At 35.0% G+C, this 21,129-nt stretch overlaps 2 protein-coding genes across 5 annotated transcripts; both read right to left on the reverse strand.

Moving 5' to 3' along the window:
* Positions 1-300: 300 nt before the first annotated feature.
* On the reverse strand, positions 301-10,849 carry LOC115982663. Of its 4 annotated transcripts, none has more exons than XM_031105326.1 (6): positions 10,646-10,849; positions 10,462-10,563; positions 4,222-4,450; positions 2,723-2,814; positions 952-1,059; positions 301-598 (listed from the first exon to the last, which is right to left on the reverse strand). In XM_031105326.1, exons 1-6 carry the CDS (start codon positions 10,844-10,846, stop codon positions 437-439), a joined length of 894 nt encoding a protein of 297 aa, XP_030961186.1. In that variant the 5' UTR covers positions 10,847-10,849; the 3' UTR covers positions 301-436. The 4 variants fall into 4 exon arrangements, with proteins under 4 accessions (XP_030961186.1, XP_030961188.1, XP_030961185.1 ...); XM_031105328.1 differs by having other exon boundaries at positions 914-1,059; positions 10,646-10,827; XM_031105325.1 differs by having other exon boundaries at positions 10,468-10,563; positions 10,646-10,826.
* Positions 10,850-13,542: 2,693 nt separating this feature from the next.
* LOC115981880 (nucleolin 1) lies at positions 13,543-19,179 on the reverse strand. The gene is made up of 17 exons (XM_031104300.1): positions 19,002-19,179; positions 18,795-18,846; positions 18,200-18,372; positions 17,863-17,949; positions 17,623-17,766; positions 17,371-17,514; positions 17,173-17,289; positions 16,950-17,060; positions 16,492-16,602; positions 16,048-16,122; positions 15,870-15,958; positions 15,682-15,799; positions 15,395-15,483; positions 15,203-15,299; positions 15,017-15,108; positions 13,941-14,254; positions 13,543-13,776 (listed from the first exon to the last, which is right to left on the reverse strand). The coding sequence occupies exons 1-17, from the start codon at positions 19,032-19,034 to the stop codon at positions 13,745-13,747; spliced, it is 1,878 nt and encodes a 625-aa protein (XP_030960160.1). The 5' UTR covers positions 19,035-19,179; the 3' UTR covers positions 13,543-13,744.
* Positions 19,180-21,129: the final 1,950 nt, after the last annotated feature.

The following is a 21,129-nucleotide window of genomic DNA, read 5'->3' on the forward strand; positions in this document are numbered from 1 at the left end:
TATATGGTAAAATCTCCACAAGGGGTCCAGATCCGATGGAGATCACAACATCTCTGCAACAGGCCACCAACGAAAGGAGGACAATGAATTCATTCTAGCAATCTGTTCATCCCAAATCAGATGGTTACCAGGTCGGCAAGTCATATTCCACCGGTCAGTGATGAATATTAGATTCTAATCAAACCCGACCCATGGTTGCCCCTTAACCACAAAGATCAATTTTCAACCAACCCAGACCCTTGGGAGTCTCTTTGCATGTTGCCCTTAAATCTATTAGCGTTGGATCTGAAATTATAAGCATTTAAATTATAACCGTTGCATCTGAAATTAAAATAGTGAAATTACAGATTTCACTATTATAATGAGATATTTTAATGAGATAATAATCATGAAAACAAATTTCATCTTCATTAGCCTTTATATCTTTTACCATTTTCTACATTACAACCTCAAACATATTGCAACCCGTACAACAAATGTACAATGCAGTTAAATCAAATCTTGCCTCCATGCAAAACTTTGGCTTCAACCTGCAACCCCGATCAAGATGTTCTGCATGGGCTTCTGCTAGACGAACCCGCAACAAATCCAAATTTACCTAAAATACCCAGAAATAAGAATATTAATAATTAGTCCAGACAGACGAATCATCTAAAGTAATCCAACTATCAGTCTGTTTTCTATCTTTTACACTCATATTTTGTAAATATCTTTTTCCATAAGAAAAGGAAATATATCTTTACGATATGATCACCTCTTCACTATGAATCAACTTTGGTTACTAGTGGGGCATACTCTATAAAACAATTATAAAGTCATCCGTTATGTAATGTATGCTGACGACATAGTTTTCTTCTCAAGAAAAAATATTACACTTACGCCATCCAGCCTAAAATAGTTATATTAATCTCACATAGGAATAAGTAGGAAAATTGATGGAGATAGCAAGACCTCATTGTCTTTGTTGAGTTGAAGTTCACACAGAGTGCAGTATATAAGATGGTAATTCTCTAGCAACTCTCCTTGCTTACATACGGGGCACCAAATCTTCTCGCACTCCTACCATCAGCATCCAAAATTCTAATTAGTTTATCTTATCTTTCTTTGATAAAAAAGGGGGGGAATAGGAAAAAAGCGCTTTTAAAAGAAACTGTTTATAAGCATTTTTGCAATGTTGGATTCACACAGAACACATGGGACAAGTTTTGATAGAATATGGACACACCAAGTAGCAGATTGAAATAAAGCAAGCAAGGGAGACAAACCAAGGTAACTCAGAATAGCCCTCAGGCTACTAGTGACACAAGACAAGCTGTCCTGAAAAGTAAAGGTAGCAGGAATGTCTTAAGGGGTGCTTATGAATTGAAAGATTCATGGTTTCAAGGGATTCTATAATAATTAAGCTGCATGGGTATTACCTTCTTCTTTTTTTAAGTAAGATTTCATTAATGAAATTCAGAGGGTGCCACCAATATACACAGGATGTATACAGGTACACCGAAATTAAACACTAAAAGTACATTGATCAAGCAAGTCAGGCAAAGCAGCAAAAGAAAACAACCCCAAAGCATTTATACACTCAAGCAAAGTCTTGAGGAATAAAAGCACTTGGTCATGAACCGATCTTTCACAGCCCTTAAAAGTCCAAGAATTTCTGTCCAACCAAATAACCCCACATGAGAGAGATTATACTCCAAATCTCAGCATTACTACACTTGCTGAACTTGCCTAGCCAACTGACTAAGAGCTCCACAACACCTTGCATGGGGATTTCTTAATTTGCAAGCAATAGCAGAAAAAAATACAAATTACAATTAAGTATAATGATTAAGAAATATATGGATAGGCAATGATGCATTCAAAATAAAGGAAACAAGCTCAATTATACACATAATCAACCCTAATTTTAGTATTGTACATGAAGCCTTTTGTGATACTAAAAATAATTTTATTGAAAACTGAAAACCCTCCAAAGGCAAAACCAATCAGTTCAGAAATCTGTAGGACTCCATTTGATCAAAGAAAAACTACCTGAAATATGTGTAATATAAAAACCTGGCTCCCAATAAAAACAAGTGTAAGATGCTGGAAACTACTACAAAAGCCAGCCCAAGGTTGAAAAAGAAAATGGCCCCAATAATAGAAAATCTGTTCAGGCACACTCAGGACAAAGATGCTTACAATTCTCAAGCCAGTGATTTGAAGGGTTTTGTGTGTGTGTGTGTTAACTACCTGGTTCAGGCTTGCAATGGAACCTAATTTTCCTATCCATTTCTCTCTCATTTTACAACCTCTTCTTTTCTTTTCTTTTCTTTTTTCATTTATTTTTTTCTGGTTGAGATCCTTTACTGCTGATTAAAAGTCAAGGATCACATCCACCTCTATCATCTGGATTGTTAACCCTAGTGGCTTTCCTTCTCCGGCCCCTCCAATGAGTTCTCACCCTCAGAGGTGGACGAGAAAATTTCATAACTACTTGACATACAACAATTTTCAAGTAAACTGATAGTGGAACTAATATGATTCTATGTTTTATGCAAATAACAATTCAATCAGAATAATATGCACAATGACAACACAGACTTTTGAACATGTATATATGGCCAGAGAAATTAAATAAGCATGGTACATGGAATTAAATGTAAATTTTATAAAAAGATACATATATATACCATATACCATTAACTGTTGTGTAAACAAATACAAACTGCGGGTGTCATACCTGCTCATCATTCAGCTGCATATGCTCATAAACTGCACGGGCCAAGTATGCATCTTCTTCATCTTCCCATGTTTCAATATGGGCCTGAGGTTCTGCGAGCAAAATCAAGCATTTATGTTCAAAAGATACATTGATGTTTGACCAATTTTTGATAAGTAACACTTTGACCAATTATAAGCTCCAAAGAAGAGATGTATATAGATCCAAATATATAATGGTCAAACACTTATTTGGTCCCTCAATTTTGTGTGAAGCTCCAATTTGGTCCTAAAATTTAAAAAGTAGCAGAACCATCAAATATCTAAAATGTTGCAACTACGTTGTTTTGCCTATCAAATGCAACAGAAACCACCAACAAAGCAATTATCACTGACAATGTTGTTAACCATAGATAAAGCTTTAATATTCCCTCCAATTCAATCTAGTTGGGCTGCTTTCCTTTTTGGACTATCTCAAAGTACATGGAAGTTTCCAAAAATGTTCATCCGTTAAACTTTCAATATCACTTTTAAAATTTGGACCCACATTTTTTAAAATATGAACCCACCTGTTTTCTTCCTTTTCTGAGTAAATAACGATGACAAGAATGCTTCTTGGCCAACCTAACAACATTTTAGGAGGATTTTTAAATTTATTTTGTTTAGTTTAAACAAGGAACATTCATACAAATGTGTCAAATATGCTAGTTGCTTACTCATGCCTTCGAGTTTGTCCACAACCCCAAAAAAACCACAGCCATATCCACCATTTGTGCCACTAAATCCATGGATTTATCCAAATCCAGCGTGGATGCCAAAGTTGGTGGGTTTTTGCATTTTGGTTGGCTTATGGACATGATGAAGCTTGGAAATAATGAATGCAGTAAAGCTTGGTGTAATTGATCGCTTCTTTCTAAATTTGAGAATGTAATTGATACTTTATAGAAGTTTTAGGAACCAAAATAGGGTTTTGTCCACATGCGGAAAATACATACATCTGCATACATAAAGACACAAATTGAATCACTTTCTGACATTAAAATTTATAATGGGTGTAGTTTGGAATTATAAGGAGATGAGAAAAAGATAAAAGCAAAACCTCAAGCTGGGAAAAATAAGGTAAACTAATTGACGGGAAAGATATTGATCCAAAGGGGAAGTGAAGACAAAGATCTAAAGGGTAGAGCAAAGAATGAATTGGATATGCAGTTGACTGAAAGAAATGAAATTCTAATTAACATGCTGAAAACAATTGCATCCATACAAAAGTTTTCACCTATTTTTCTTTGCATGACAACATCTTTGTTTAAGTGAATATTTTGGAGATATTCCTCCAGAAACAAGAAATTAAAGATCTCATATAAATTATTTTTGTAAAATAGATACCATGTTTTGCCAATACACTCTAGTTCAAATAGAGATTCCTCCCCAATGCAAATAGGATGGAAGAAAAGATCATGAGGTTCAAAACCCACTAAGAACGAGTGTAAGTTAGAGAGAAACAGTGAGACCATGTTTCACCTTTTCTAGTTGGTTCTGCCCTATAATCCTCATAAAAGATCCTTTGCATTTCTAACAAAATCTCTTCACATTCGCCTTGATAAACATTATGAAGACCATCATATTCCCATAACACATCATTGGCCTCAAGGGCAGATGCTGGAGACTTCGAACAATCATTCAATGATGAGTCCTCAATCTTTTTGAGTTCATCAGATATTATGTCCTCAAAAGCAGATTGGATTAAGTCCTGCAGAAGAGAGGAAATGGGAAAATAAGTAGGTGATGGGATATAAAAATTTATTCTAGAGAGACAAGTAATTCAGAAGGAAGAGAAAGGAAGAAAATAATTACTTTTCATACACATTCGTTCTGTTCATATTATGTCCAGATTGAAACAGAATCTGAACATGTGACATGCAGAATCATTTTATATGTATTTGGGAAATTCCATAAACCAATTTTGGTTAGTTATGTAAAAAATGCTGCAGTGAGTAAAGGCATATAAGAGTATTCTTTTCATTTTGGGTTGGGAGGGGGGGGTAGGGTAAATTATGCACCCAATGGATCTTGCTCATTGGCATCATAAAAGAGTATTCCAATATTCACTTATCAAAAAAAAAAAAAATAGACACAGAGTATTCTAATATTCTATTTCCTTTGTTCAGCAAATTGCGTAACAAGAACCAAATCCAATGCCACCAGTCCCAAATCTCACCACTCCCTCCTCCCCTCTAAAATGCTATTAGCAATGCATCCAAAGTCATGAAAAATGTCCAACTGACAAATCCTCTCAGTAAAACACCTCAACAATGTGTCCAAGACACCAGCACACTTCTTAGATATTTCCAAAGAGTCATGTGGGTCAAAGGCAAATGGGCAAGAAGGTAGAAGGTTAATTGGATGATGCCCATTTGCAAATGTAGTAGGGAAAGCTCCTCTCAATGCTCAAGGCCACACTGGATATTGAACAAAATGTCTCATATGTTCTTAACCCTGACCATGCACGATGGAAGCACTTTAAATAAAAAATTGTCAGGTTGATATTGAAATAGATACAGAAACCACTTTAAATACAAAAGGTCAAAATAGACTTTTCCCCTCCTTAGACCCCTTGAGTTGACATAACTAGAGACTAATCGGATGCAATTGTGGAAGCAGACAACAATGAAATTAGAAAATAAGGAACATGATGTGCCATGCTTGTTCAACCAAGGAATAGGAGAATCAATCAACTCAATTTTCTATTCCTATATGAAATATAAAGGTTATCATACAAAAGTGATAAATCGCATGAGCCATTTTAGTTTGAAATCAAATAAATCCACCAACCCTTCACACCCTCCTACTGCAACAACAAACAATTACACACTGTCATTTTGGACCATAAACTCTTGACAAACGCATACTCAAACCTATCCCCTGTCCCTCTTCACACAAAAAAAATGAACAGTAGTGTGAATAAATGCCCTATACTGAATCCAGCCTAATTAACACCATTTTATCCCAAGAAAGTACCACCTTACAAACTTATAACAATCTTTTCAGTGATAATCCTCATTGATTACTTTAAGGAAAATCACACAAGCCTTCCTACTGCGTATAAGATTCTACAAATTCAACCTTTCATTAGTCATTAATCCCCCCAATGTTCCAGGTCAAGATTTTCAACTTGTAAGTCATTGGACTGTTCCCATTCCCAAAGAAATTCAAATTGCTCATTCATAGCCTGTTTTTCATAGTGCAAAAAACAATCCAATCCTTCTCACCACTAAACCCTATCTTTCCTACCTACACAACTCCTCTCTTTCACCCTCTATCTATAGTTTATATGGCCTCAAACAAACTCCTAACACTCTCAATTCCCTCAAATAGACACTTTTTCCCCCTTTCTTAAAGCCTTTAATATGTCTCAGAACTCTTTTTTTTTTTTTTTTGATAGGTAATTAGACTTTTATTGAATGAAATGGACATCATGCTCACGATGATGAACACTCTGAACATGAAACAAATACATAAAACTCGAGCTAAAGCCAACAAAATGCAAAAACTCAGGAATGGAAAAATACATTGCGTAAAACCTCAAATACGAGCCCACTGAAACTAAGTGCCAAATAAAATAGATTTTAAGAGATCTAACGGTCTCTCCTTATCTTCAAAGGTACGAGTATCACGTTCCTGCCAAACTAACCACATTAGACATGTTGGAACCATATTGCAAGTAGTTAATAGGTGCTTCCGAAACCAATTCCTCCATGCAAAAAAGAAGAGAAGTAATTGTCATCAGCATTACCCATTACCCATTGGATCCCAAACACCAGAAAAACTTCACTCCATAAAACATGAGTAAACTTACAATGGAGTAAAAGATGGTCCACAGATTCTCCATCACAATGACATAAGCAACACCAATTAACTAGGGACTACCCTCTTTTAACAAGATTATCAATGGTGAGTATCTTATCTCTAGTTGTAGTCCATAAAAAGAAAAACACCGTTTTAGGCACCTTTACACACCAAATGCTCTGGCAAGGAAAAACCTCTTGGAAAACCTCAGCAAGAGGACCAGCCAACAAAATATAATAAGAGCGCACATCAAACACACCAGTTTGAGTCAACTTCCAAGTCAAGTTATCATCGCCCCCACCTCCAAGTGAGCATATGGGAATAAAGAAGCTCAAAAAAAGTACACATCCTCCAATTCCCAATCATGAAAAACTTGGCGAAATTGTATATTCCAGCTCCTACTTCCTTCTGATTCAGAAACAATCAAGTCAAAAATCTGAGCTTCTTTAGATTGAGAACAATCAATCAAATCTAGAAACAGATCCTTTAGAGGAGTATGCCCACACCAAGGATCGTGCCAAAACCAAATACGTTGACCCTCCCCCACATCATACACTACCTGTCCAAAGAAGTTCTCTACCCCTGCCCTAATACTCTTCCACATCCCACACCCATGAGTCCCTCTTTCACTTCTAGTGCACCAGCCTCCTTTCACCGGCAAACACCTTATCCCACGCAATTAAAGGAAATTTAAATACTTCCTTAGAAGTCCCCTGAAGGAAATTCCTTTGAATCATTTCTAGTTTAGCCGCCACAGCTTGAGGGATAGTGAACAAGGATAAGAAATAGGTAGGGAGGCTCAAAAGAGTACTTTTTAACAAAGTAAGTCTGCCACCTTTTGACAAATATAGACGTTTCCAACCAGAAAGCCTCCTCTCCATCTTTTCTATAACAGGATTCCGTATCGATGAATCCTTTTAATGTGCCCCAAGAGGCATAACCAAATAAGTCATAGGCAACTGGAATAATCTCATTCTTACCAACATTGGCCTTCAAGCTCGTAATAGCTTCAAAGAACATCAACACCATCCATATATATATATATATATATATAATAATTGTTCCTTGGAAGCATCACAAAATAAAATAGTGTCATCAATGAAGAGAAGGTGATAAATATTCAAACCTCCTTGCACATGAGATCCCGCTTGAAAACCACACCGAAAGTCACCCTCCTTCATTCTCTTCAACAACCAGCTCAACACCTCCATAACCAAGAGGAATAAGAGTGGAGACAAGGGATCCCCTCAACAGAGACCACGTGAACTGCCAAAAAAGCCCGTTGGAGAACATTGACAAGAACTGAGAACCGAACTGTAGAAATACAAGCCTTCATACATCTCCCCCACCTCGCCAAAACTCATCCTCTTCATAAGATAAAATAAGGCATCCCAGTTCATATGATCATAAGCCTTCTCAATATCCAGCTTAACTATCACACCAAGAATACCACTCTTAATTCTACTATCCAAGAATTCATTTGCAATCAAAACCAAATCAAGGATCTGCCTCCCTCCAACAAAAGAGTTCTGAGAATCAGAGATGAGTGTACCAAAACACTACAAAGTCTATGTGCCAACACCTTAGCCAAAAAGTTTATATAAGCTACCCACAAGACTCAAAGGGAGAAAGTCTTCAATATTTATTGCATCTTCTTGGAGATCAAACATAGAAAAGTGGCATTGAGAGACTTTTCAAACACACTATCTATGAAAATCCACACAAAATAAAAAGCCATAACGTCCCCTTCGAGCACACTCCAACACTTTCAAAAGAAAGCCATAGTAAACCCGTCAGGCCTAGGGGTCTTATCTCCTTCAACCTCCTTAAGTGCCTCAAGAATCTCCTCCTCAAATTCCCTCTCTAGAGATATCCTCTCTGATTCATCAAAATAGGAAAAATCTAACCCATCAATCGTAGGCCTCCAAGATTTCTGGCTCCTAACATAACTTCCTATAAAAATCTACCACCTCTTTTTTTTCTTTGATAAGTATAAAAATCTACCACCTCATCTAGAATATCCAACTCATCCTCGTAAAGAACACCTTCTACCTCCACTCCCCTAATATGATTGGTTCGTTTGTGAGAGTTAGCAATTCTATGAAAAAATTGAGTATTGTTATCCCTTTCTTTTATAAACAAAGCCTTAGATTTTTGCCTCCAAGAAATCTCTTCTAAAGAAACCAAATAATCAATATCAGCTCTAACCACAACTCTTCTAACTCTTTCCTCTTGGGTCAACACCTACAACCCTTCTCTCATATCAAGGTCTAAAAGTTCAAACAATAGACAATTTTTCCTAAATGACACATCCCCCACAACATGCTTGTTCCATTGCTTAAAATCCCCTTTCAATGCCTTCAACTTACAAGCTAGAACATAACTAGGGGCCCCACAAAGTGATAACCATTCCACCACTAACAAACTCTATCCACAAAACCCTCTACTTTTAGCCACATATTGTCAAATTTAAAAGGACTCTTCCCCCACGACATGCCTCCCACCTCCACAAGAAGAGGGCAATCATCCAACACCACCAAGGAAGAAGCCTTTGGATCACATCTAAGAAATGTTCCTCCCAATTTGCCAACACCATAACTCTATCAATTCTAGACATAGAAGAATTTCTAGTCTCGAAACCACGTAAAATCACCCCCCCACCAAAGGCAAATCGACCCAAAGATGTTTCTTGATAAAATTTGAGAATTTGAACATGGCTGGGCAGGACGAATTACACCCAAGTCTCCCTACCAGATATTTGATAATGTTGAAATCACCAAACAAAAACCAGGCTAAATTCTACCGCGATCTCACACTATCAAGCTCCACCCACATGGCTTCCCAAAGACTATCAACAGTCATTCCATACACCCCCAAACAGACCCATTCAAAGCCATCAAACACACACTTCAACAGAACGGAACTGAAAAACTACCTACTACACAGTGAACATTCTCAACCACCCTTCTATCCCACATCAAAAGAATCACCCTTAGTGTGAATGGCATCCAAAACTACCTGGTCTACAAAAGGATTGCCCCACAGACTTTTTACAATGGTAGAGATGGTAATGTCCAATTTGGTTTGTTGAATACAAACAACATCACACTTCCACTCCTTTAGTAAATTCTTCACAAAACCACTCTAATGAGGATTATTCAATCCCCTCACATTCCAAGAAAAAAGCTTCAAAGTCATGGACAAAGCCCATCCTAGAGGATTTCAAACTACCTCTGGTATTTCTCCCAAAATGCCCGTCATGCCCATCATAATTAACATTAGAAACCATATTTCTTAATTCCCTCATACCTTTTCGGCTTGAATTACCTGCCTAACGGGTTTTAACAACAGCAGCTTGTGCTTCCCAAACTCTATCAAGTTGTTATACACACTGATGGAGTTTTGTTGAATTGTAAGTGAGAAACTTAGCAAGTAATCTACACTAAAATTTTGTGTGAGAAAAACTTTGATAGAGTTTTAGACTAGCCAATGATGACAAAACTGTAAGTAGACATATTTATTTCCTATTGGAGGAATTAAATTTGAAGTGCACTAGTGAATGTAGAAAGAAAATTAAGAGATTTCAAAGGTTTCTAGATGAGGTGAAGAGCAGTAAAGTGAATAAATTGGACTACACTACACTAGACAAAATCACAACCCTTCACTGATACAATTTATGAGGTACAAGTGATAAATGCTTCCCATGAATAATACACGCAAAACCATGCCAACAATGATATGAGATGGTATACATTGAAACAGGTATGTGGGGATGGGCCTTCTGCTAACCCTATTAATGAATAAGATAAATAAATATTCCTTGACTCTATATATCTATCTATCATCATAATATAAAACACAATGCATTAAATCAAAACATAAGCATCATCTAAGAAGAAGAAGAAGAAGACCAACCTTAACCTTATTATTATTATGATTGGGAGAAGATGGCAACCTCAATTTCCAAAGCAAGCGGGTTCTGTCCTCTCGAACCCTTTTGTAACACTTCTCTCTCAGCTACAACAACAAACAAACAAACATCATGAATTGTAATTGTAAAATAATAAATAATATTTGTGTTAGAAGAAGAAGAAGGAACCTTGTGTTTCCAGAAGTGATAATTATTGAAGTGAGAATGGGTCTTCTTCTTCAGAGAAAGCCGCCGCTGCAGCCTACTCGGTGAGGCATCCTCATCCTCCATTTCTTCTTCGGCGCTGGGGCTCGGAACCTCTCTCTCTCTCTCTCTCTGCCCGCTCAAAGCCAAAATAAATAAATACTGTAAATAATTGAAGATGCCCATTCAGATTCGGTATTAATTAAATGGGCAGATGGGTCGGGTCGGGTCAACACTAATGGGCTGGGCTGCTGCCCAATCACCAGTCTTGACTTCTATTGGAAATTGTAGACAACCACGTCGTGCCCCATTGTGGTACTCTGAAATTTCCACAAACAAATCACCCTTATTTGATCTAGAGGTAATCTTCAAAGTTTTCAAATTCTCATGTAACCAAAAAAAAAAAAAAAAAGGTTGCTTGCTAAAGTTCCACCGGCCTATCTCTACCAAGCATACAATGATCCAATCCAAAACCGTCCTTCCCACCCACCCATGAAAGTTGAAACACTCACTTGACACAAATAAAATAAAATAAATTTAATGAGACATTTGATGCAAAATTAGACTCTAATTAAAAACAAATTTGAAATCTAATTGAATGTTCTCACACCATATTGAATTTAAAAACAAGGAAAACAAAAATGCAAAATTGAGATCAAAGTTAAGGATCAAAATACTCCTTCCAACCAACATATTTGAGATCGAGATCCTAATCTAAAATTGATTGATTTTTCTATTTGGAAGAGGCAATGCATACAAAAAAAACACTTAATCTACCACACAAATACATAGGGTGTGTTTGGATACCGCTTATTTTACTGAAAACTGAAAACTTATTGCTGAAAACAATAAATAAATAAATAATTTGGGTTACTATTCACTCCTCCAAACATTATTTTGCCTTAATGCACTGTTCATGTCCCATGAACAGTGCAAGAGACACTAGTAAAAAATAAAGGCAAAACACTAAACGTGGACGCTGGACATAGGATCCAAATGAGTACATAGAATGGGATTGAGATTTAATGGTTTAAAGGATAGGAACAATAAAAATTGTAGTGGCCAAATGAGTAAATACCTTTAATCTTAAAACTATGTAAAATATCTTCTTACTAAACTATTTAGCAAAATGCCCATATTTTGGAATTCAATTTTAACAAAATCGAATTCTGTGTAAAACTCAATATTCTTAAAATCAAGTTATATGTATATTTTCAAGTAGAACTTGATATTAACAATGTCAAGTTCCACTTAGATTTTCAAAAAAAAATAATAATAATTAGTAAAAAATACATAAAACTTGACAATGCTAACGTCAAATTTTACCTATAACTTGATTTTGTTAAATAGTTCGGAAAGAGAAGTATTCTACAATATAGTTTTAAAATTAAGGGTATTAACCCATTTCCCCCAAAATGCAACAGCCTAGCCAATTTCAGCATTAACCAGCAACTTTGAAACATCCTTACATTTTTAGCATTAAAACATCTTTAACATTCAGCATCAGCCAATTTCAGTATATGTTTTCACTGGTATAGATACTCTGTAATCTACAATCAAGTTGTTGTAAACTACAAAGAGACAAGGAAATGCCATACTTGCCCCCAGAGACAAGGACTAGTGTTTTAGGGCACTTGTGTTACATGACAATTACAAATTTTGTCATATCCTAGTAAAGATTAAAGATTCTAGGAAGTGAAAAATTGTGTTTATGATGAGGCGAATTGAGTGAAATTGAAGATGACCGTGTGTTGAATCATAATTTCTAGGAAGCGGAAAAGGTAAGCTAGATTATCCAGTGAAAAAGATTCCTCTTGAGTTACGGTCCAAATTCACAAGTTACACCAGCTACGGTCAGATGCATCTCAAGCTCAACGCACCAGTCAATGGCGCGTATATCACCAAGATGAAAGAAATTATAGCAATTAGTTTGAGTGTGTAATTAAAGTGTGTGCAGGGTTTGTCCAAGAAAATTTTGGGGCGCAAGGCAAAAATTTTATATGGGACCTTTTTATATGTACAGATTAATTAAATAAAATTATATCATACTAATTAAATTAAGACTAATTTGATGTAAATGCAAAAATTGATGAATAATACAAACTAAACTAAGGTTAATTTCATATAAAGGATTGGATATTATAGTTAAACCATAAATTTAAACAAAAAGAACTTAAAAAAAAAAAAAAAAAATTTAAAAACTTACTTTAACTTGGATATATGACTATGCATAATTAAATACAGTTGTAATCTAAATTTTAATTTTATATATTCTTTTTAAGAGAAAGAGATAGATAGAGATTATATAGCGGGTAGCTTTGTAAGAGATTAGTTCACAAAAATTAAGGTCTCAAATTATTAGAGGAGATTAGTCATCATTGTCTCGTTGATGATCTATCACATTTGCAACATCTTTTTTGAAACATTTTAGGATTTCAATTGGTTTAAATTTTTATTGGTCTCCTATTTTGGAAACCTGGTTAGAAAAGAAAAAAAAAATACTAAAGATACTACAAAATGTTCACAATATAATATAATAATGACTGTAATTGATAAATTCCAACTACTTAATTTACTTATATTTGGATTATTTTTTATGTGATTGATAATATGTCAATTAAAGCTATAGTAAAATTTGTGATATCTTTAGCATTACTTTTAAAAATATATATCAATTATTTAAAAAATATTATATTTTTATAAAATTTTGGACTTTTTCCTAAGGGAGATGAGGCCTTTTTTAAATAGGGAATTTTTTATTTTGTTTTGGGGCCTAAGGCCTAGGCATAAGTTGCATAGGCCTTAGGCCGCCTGAGTGCGTGTGTTTAGCAATTAGTTTATTTCTCACAAAAAAAAAAAAAGTTGGTAAAAAAAACATTAAATAACATTCATAATAATTATATAAATTAAATCCAGGTGTTTCCAACCACTGCATCATCAATTGCATTACAAGAGAAGAGTTGTAATCGTCTCCCACAAGTCCAATCCATTCACCTAATCTTATATAAAATTACCATCTACCAAAACTATTACAAATAACTTCTAACCAAAAATTGAGTTCCGCTCATATGAATTCATTATTTCTTACTCATCATCGTCAAACTTCGTCTTCTTCCCTGCATTAATTAATTAAACATTAGTACATTACAGGCTATAATATTTTCAGATGGCTCAAGAAATCTAATATCAAACAACCTCAGCAGCTAGAATATGCGAGTGAAGCCATATGATAAGATAACAAAACACAGGTATAACCAAGATATACAAACAAAAATAATACCAGTTGATCCAAAGCTTTGCTTATAAGGTGTTCCACGTCCCCTCCCTCCACCACCAAAACGACCACCACCCCCACCAAAACGACCACCGCCACCTCCTCGGCCACCTCCACGTCTTCCACCAAACCGACCACCACTATCTCTGCCACCACTTCTCCCACCACCACTTCTTCCTCCACCACCTCTACCACTACCTGCACCATCACCTCGTGGCCTTGCTTCTTCTACATTCAGTCCATAACCATTAAGTTCAGATCCATCAAGTCCTAGAGCACCGTTCAAACCATCAGTACTGTCGAAGTCCACATAAGCAAACCTGCAATTGTTTTCATTGTTTAGACCATAAACAACAAGATCAATGTTGACAGCTTCAAGGCAACGAAGTCAGGTAGTGTCTATCAAGGTGATCCAATTCATAATGCAGCTAAAACATGAATTGAAATCAGCAACAAGGCTAAGACAAAAAGAAAAGGGGAAGAGGTTGACAAGAAAGATAAAATTGAAAACTCCATACACACAAAAACCTTGAAGAAAAAAAATTAAGCCTAATTGACACCAAACATTGTAGGAGTAATTATTGAAACCTGATTGTGTTATGAAATCTTTTACATCATTGCAATTATTGCCCTCGAACATATTTTGAAAAAATTCTACAGTGACATACTTTTAAACTTAGTATGCTGCCTCCTAATCTAAAAAAACAGACTCAATAACAGGGTTGGTTATGCTTGCACAGCCCCAAGAATGAACCATAATATTTTAACTTCACAAATTATATGATATTTTCAAAAACTTTTATATGGCAAAGTAGAACTATTAGGGTATTGAAATGCCAATATTTAAAAATACAAAATTTAAAGACTCCACAAAGCAGGTGCTCTTCACCAGTACACTAAAAATAGAAGTGATTAACAAGCAAACACTAGGAAAAAAAATGACATAAAACATGATAGAAAGAGAGAGAGGACAACTAATTCTAAATTTGGAAACCTACCAACCTTGTGCTCAATTAGCGTATATTTCATGTAAATTGAGCAGGGAAATTGCTAAAAATATAAATAAGGGAAATGGCACAAACCCCTTAATAGCACCAGAGTCATAATCTTTTGGGATGGACATCCTTGTAATATCTCCACAAGAACCAAAATGTTCTTCCAGGGCACTCCTAATCTGTAAAGAGTGTTGCATTTCCATTAACATAGTTAAGAAAACACTTTTAATAAAAGTGTGCATTAGGAAAATATAGTTGGTATGCCAACAGTACCTCATCCTCCCCAAGAGATTTATCAAAACCTCGCACATATGCTGTATAGGCCTGACCTCTTCCTCCTCCCTTTTGGAATGAGTTGCCACTCTCTTTACTACATTATTTTACAGCACAGAATAGAGCACAATGAGTTCATTAGATACTCTGAATTAAAGAGTTTGGAAGACTGGTAGAAACAAGGAGAAATACCCGTCATGTGGGGTATATTGCCCCCTTTCACGAGCAAAATCAAGTTTAACAGCACGGCCTAGCAAATCTTGACCATTCAAACTAACAGCCTGTGAAAAGAAAATAGTGTTCATTGATCATATTCAATGAAAGTGGAAAAAAACAGCATATTAATTATTTCAACAGAAAAAATATTGCCCAACAAAGTAGCCAAGTATAAGTCACAGGTAAGAGCAACAAATGATAGTCAGAAATATAAAGTCATTAAATTTTTACATTTTTACTAGATAATGGGACCAAAAGCATACCTTTTGTGCGGCTTCTACTGTTGCAAATTCAACATGTCCAAAGCCCTTAAATCTCCCATCCGCATCTGAAGCAAACCGAACATCAACAATTTCACCAGCATCTTTAAAGAAATTTTCCCTGCATAAATACATTAATGAGATGACAATTATCTGAACACTCTATTAAGATTTCCAGAAGCTATACATACACATCAGTTTGCTCAATATTGAATGAAAGATTGCCAACAAACAGAGTCTTTGATGTAGTTTGACCTTGAGGAGTAACAGGGGTTTGAGGCTGCACAAATATGTTAGAAATCACCAAAAAATCTATGAAAAAAGTGATAATACAATTCCTCAAAGGAGAAAGGCTTAATGATTAATTACAGCTTTCTTCTCAGATTTTGAATCAGTCTGCTTGGTCTTTGGTGACACGGCATCTGCCATTTCCACATCAGTGTTCTGTTCCAGAAGTTATAGAGCTTGAGCATTAATAAGGACCAAAGCTATTTTTAGAGATTCTAAATGTTTAGAATGGAAATTAATAGTATCGATAATAAGCATTATATGCACTTTTTAAATTGCATGCCCCTAAATATTTGATTCAATTCATTTCCTATGACAATCCTAACGAATGATTAATTACAATTAATCAAAACATCCCTTACCATGTTCTTTTTTTATAGGTAAGTTACATGCATGTATAGATTCATGGACCCCATTGCTTCAAAAAATCATCAAGTTGTTGTTTTACCACTACAGATTTCATCTTAAGCAATATCATTCAACCAAAACATGATTAGAAACACAGAACTGCGGAGTTAAATTTACATTTTTCTTTGGAGTCTTGGAGGGTTTTTCCTCACTATCTTCATCAGATTCATCTGTATCTTCCTCAGATTCCTCCTCTGAATTGCTACTTTTCTTTGAATCAGGAGCACGCTGCAGGGTCAAAAATAAGCTATGTGACTAACTAAACAATACTGAGACCTAGTGCAAAGCTAATGGGAATTACAGAAGATGATACTCAAAGCTTATAACACACAATAATTTTGGACAGAAGCCAATAATAAGGTTAAAAGCTATAAATAAATAAAAATGCCTTACAATTTTCTGAACTTCTAGCAGTCATGATATTATGGCCAATTAAAAGAGCAAAGTGAAGGCTTATTATATTTCAATTAATTTACACTTTCTTATTAAAATATGGAAATATAGGCATTTAAGACCACACGTATCAGAATAAAATTCTACAAGAATTGTTCCAAAAAGGTCCATGACAAACACACCTTTTCCTCTTCAGATTCACTATCTTCAGATTCACTATCAGAGGAGCTATCACTGTCGTCCACTTTCTTTGGAGGGGCAGCATCAGATACTTTCTTTGTGGCAGTTGGTTTCTGCACATGAATAAAGGAGAAATTTCAAATAAATTAACTTGACACAAAAATACAGATCCCAAAATCAGAAAACAAAAGCATCAACACGATATAGTAACTATTCTACACTCACATCTGACTCTGTATCATCTGAATCTGAACTGTCAGATGATTCAACTTCGACTTTCTTAGCGGGGGCAGCAACCTTACCATTTTTAGCAGCAACTGCCTGTTTTTTTTTATTAGGCTCCTGAGACAAAATAAGATAATTACATGTTGCTGTCTATGTGTCACAAAAAATATAAAAGAACATGTATAACAAACTGCTCACCTCATCCGAAGATTCATCACTAGAGTCATCATCTGAAGATTCATCATCTGAAGACTCTTTCAGAACAGGCTTTGCTGCAACCACTCCCTTCTTAGCAAGGGCACCATTTTTAGCAGCAACTACCTCTTTTTTTGTAGAAGGCTCCTGTGATGAAAGAAGTTGACATTGTAATCAAATACTGATGTAAATACAGCATGATTAAAACAAATTTATAAAAAAAAATAAAAATAAAAAACTCAACCAACTGCTCACATCATCTGAAGACTCATCACTAGAGTCATCATCAGAGGAATCATCATCAGACTCGGGAAGCTTTGGCGCAGGCACTCCCTTCTTAGCTGGGGCACCAAGGGTTCCATTTTTAGCAGCACCTGCAGGTTTCTTTGAAGCAGGCTCCTGAGACAAGAGAAGTTGACATCTTAATCAAGTGTTGCTGTAGATGTGGCATGATAAGACAAAATAAAAATAGATATTGTCAAAGGAACTGCTCACATCATCAGAATCATCACTGGACTCAACATCTGAAGAATCATCACTGGACTCCTCCACAGGAGGCTTCTTCTTGTTGCTTATTTTGACCTGATTAGCACAAATTGCAAATTCAGTAAAACCCAGCCCAAAAATAAATAAATAAATGATGTTCAATAATTAATACATGTTCACAAAAGTAGACACAAATCAACATAAGACAGACAGAACATAAATCCAAACATTGCATAAAATGAGCACAAAATTTGTTAATAATGTCATATCATACTGTAATCACTTCGGACCGTTCATGGAAATAAACAATTAACAATAACTGAAACATAAAATTCACATAGTTGACCTCTTCCTCAGACTCAGATGAAGAACCATCTTCTGAGCTACTGGTTTCCACCTTCTTCTTCTTTTGTGTCTTCACTTCAACCTTCTGCTTCACAACAGCCTGCTCTACACCCTCAACCCCCTTCTGCTTTTTTGCAACTTGCTTCTCTAGCTGTTGTTCAGCTTCTCTCTTGCCTTCAAGAAGATCAAAAACCCAGAATTTCAAAACCTCAGTACAAGACACCACAAAAAACCAAGTGCAAAATATTTTATTTTTTCAAAAAAATGTAAAAATAAAAAATTTATAAAAAAAAATTAAAAAAAAAAAAAAAAAAAAAAAAAAACAAAACAAAACAAAATCATCACCCAAGACAAAACAAACAAAACAAAAAAATCAATAACCTCAGAGTTGGACACCAAATCCACTAATTCAATGACTACGCAAGGAACATAAAAGGCATTCAAATTTAACAGTTAAAAACACACAGACAACAACAACAACAACAACAAAAAAAAAAAAAAAAAAACCCTTCAAAAACCATATACCCCCTTGAATTAAAAACAACCAAATATAATCCACAAAATAATATAGAAAAATGAATAAATAAAATGGGTACCTTTCTTGGCAGACTTGGACGGTGGAAGAACAGCAGGAGGAGCTGAATCAACCTACAAAATGAAGAAATATCAAAACCCAATAACAACAACAACAATAATAATCGAAATACAAAACCAAAAAACAGAGAGGCTTTGCAAAAAGATGTGATTTTTTTTTTTTTTTTGGTATTGTATTGTATAAATCGAAAAACGAAGAAGCTGCTTACTTTAGTAGCCGACTTCTTACTTGACTTGCCCATTGTATAGAAGAAGAAGAAGAATAAGAAGAAGGAGGAGGTAGCTAAGGTCTGAAAACAGAGAGAGGAAAAACTAAAACTAAAACCCTAAAGGTCTAGGGTTTTCTGAGGGCAGAGGAGAGGAGTGAGAGGTGAGGAATAGAAAGATGTTATATTTATATGTTCGGTGAGGGAGGCGTGTTGCGTTGTTAGGGTTTTTTTTTTTTCTCGCTTTCGTTCTTTACATGTGTTCGCCTGTTCGGCTTCGCGGCTCATCTCATTATATTTTCACGCCATTTCTTTATTCTTTTTTCTTTTTTTTGGCTAAATTACAAATTCTACTTTTTTTTTTTCTTTCTTTCTTTTTTTTTGCCAATTATTTCATTTTAGTGCTCTCATTTCATACTCCTCTAAATTTTAGTTTTATTCAATTCTTTAATTAAAAATATGAAAATCTTTTTTTAAACATTCTTTTTAAACAAATTTGTCCTAAAAGGGTCAAATAATTCTACAATTATTGATTTTATTATTAAAAATAAATAAATAAAATACCTCTCGAGGAGGAAGCTTAAAGAGAAGGAATTATCAAAGGGATCCACCCAAGGTATAACTGGGTCCAACTATTCATCAAATCAAGTTCAGCCCAATTAGGACAATAGGGTCAGGAAGACTAAGAAAGCCAACTTGCCCAAGGAGCTCAAGGAATAGATACTTCTCGAGAGATAGGAGATAAGCCACAAAAGTCATAAGGCTAAAAGCCGAGGAGAATTGTAATGACGTATGAGTAATAGCAGGAGGAAACTTCCATATAAGGTATCCATCAACTCCACATTTAATACACTATACCAACTTAGTTTGCTACATTAATGTCGAAATGACTCCTGAACAGTGTCCCACAGCTTGCAACCTACTCTACCACCATTAATAAGGCAGTGATAGGACAAGTATCCAAAGAGAGATCAACAACCCTTTAAGTAGAAGGTTGTGATGCAATCCAAACTACTATAAATAGTAAGTAAGGTCCTCCTTAATAGGGGATTGAAAAAAGTAGGAAGAGAGAGAGAGAATTATAGAGAGAAAGAGACCAGTGTATGTCAAAATGACTCTTGAACAGTGCCCCACAGTTTGCAACCTACTCTACTACACTAATAAGGCAGTGATAGGACAAGTATCCAAAGAGATATCAACAGCCCTTTCAGTAGAAGGTTGGGATGTAATCCAAACTACTATAAATAGTAAGTAAGGTCCTCCCTAAGAGGGGATTGAAAAAAGTAGGAAGAGAGAGAGAGAATTTGAGAATTATAGAGAGAAAGAGACCAGTGTAACACCGAGAAGTGTATTTCTTAAGAACAATTGCTCCTCAGCCAACTTGAGGAAAGGCTTAAATAAGAATCTCTATTTTCCTGCTATAATTCGTTGTATGTATTGTCATCTTTGCTAATCTCCCTTCTTTAATTATCAACCCGTGGCTACAAGAGATCAAAGTGTGAAATTTAACCATCCACCTATACAAATTAATTATATTGAGCTTCTATCCTAGCCCATTCTCAACAAATAGGGTTTGGTTACGGTTTTGCCCCCTACATCATAAATTATAATATATTTTTTCTTAAAATCAAATTATAATAATTACTTACAGATATGTTCCATGCATTTTCATTATAAATCAACCAAAATATTAATAATGTATTTTATAAAATCAAAGCAAATTTAGAAATACATAATTTTTAACAATTTTATATTGTAAAAACAATTTATATTTTACATAATAAATAGTGAACCAGGTTAATTTTTGTTGGTCATAGGTTAATGTCCATAAAAGATGATAAAACTTGGATACAATTCCTTACCTTTTTTAGAGAGAACTAAATTGAATGTAAATGTGTTTGAATTTAGTTAAAGAGTTTAATTTAGCACCTAAAGAACTAGACTGCAATTTGGTAGGACGGAAAGAAAACTAAGAGAATAAAAAAGATTTTATTTTCCATCATATAAATAGTTGTGATACCTAAAAAGCAAAAAAATGAAAAACTAATTTATTCGGTTGAAAAAAAAAAATAGAGGATAGAGAAGATAGTTTGTATGAATTTATTCCCATACTCATGGTACAAAAGATATT

Source organism: Quercus lobata, chromosome 3 (genome assembly GCF_001633185.2).
Source record: "Quercus lobata isolate SW786 chromosome 3, ValleyOak3.0 Primary Assembly, whole genome shotgun sequence".
In the NCBI taxonomy this organism is placed as follows: Eukaryota; Viridiplantae; Streptophyta; class Magnoliopsida; order Fagales; family Fagaceae; genus Quercus; species Quercus lobata.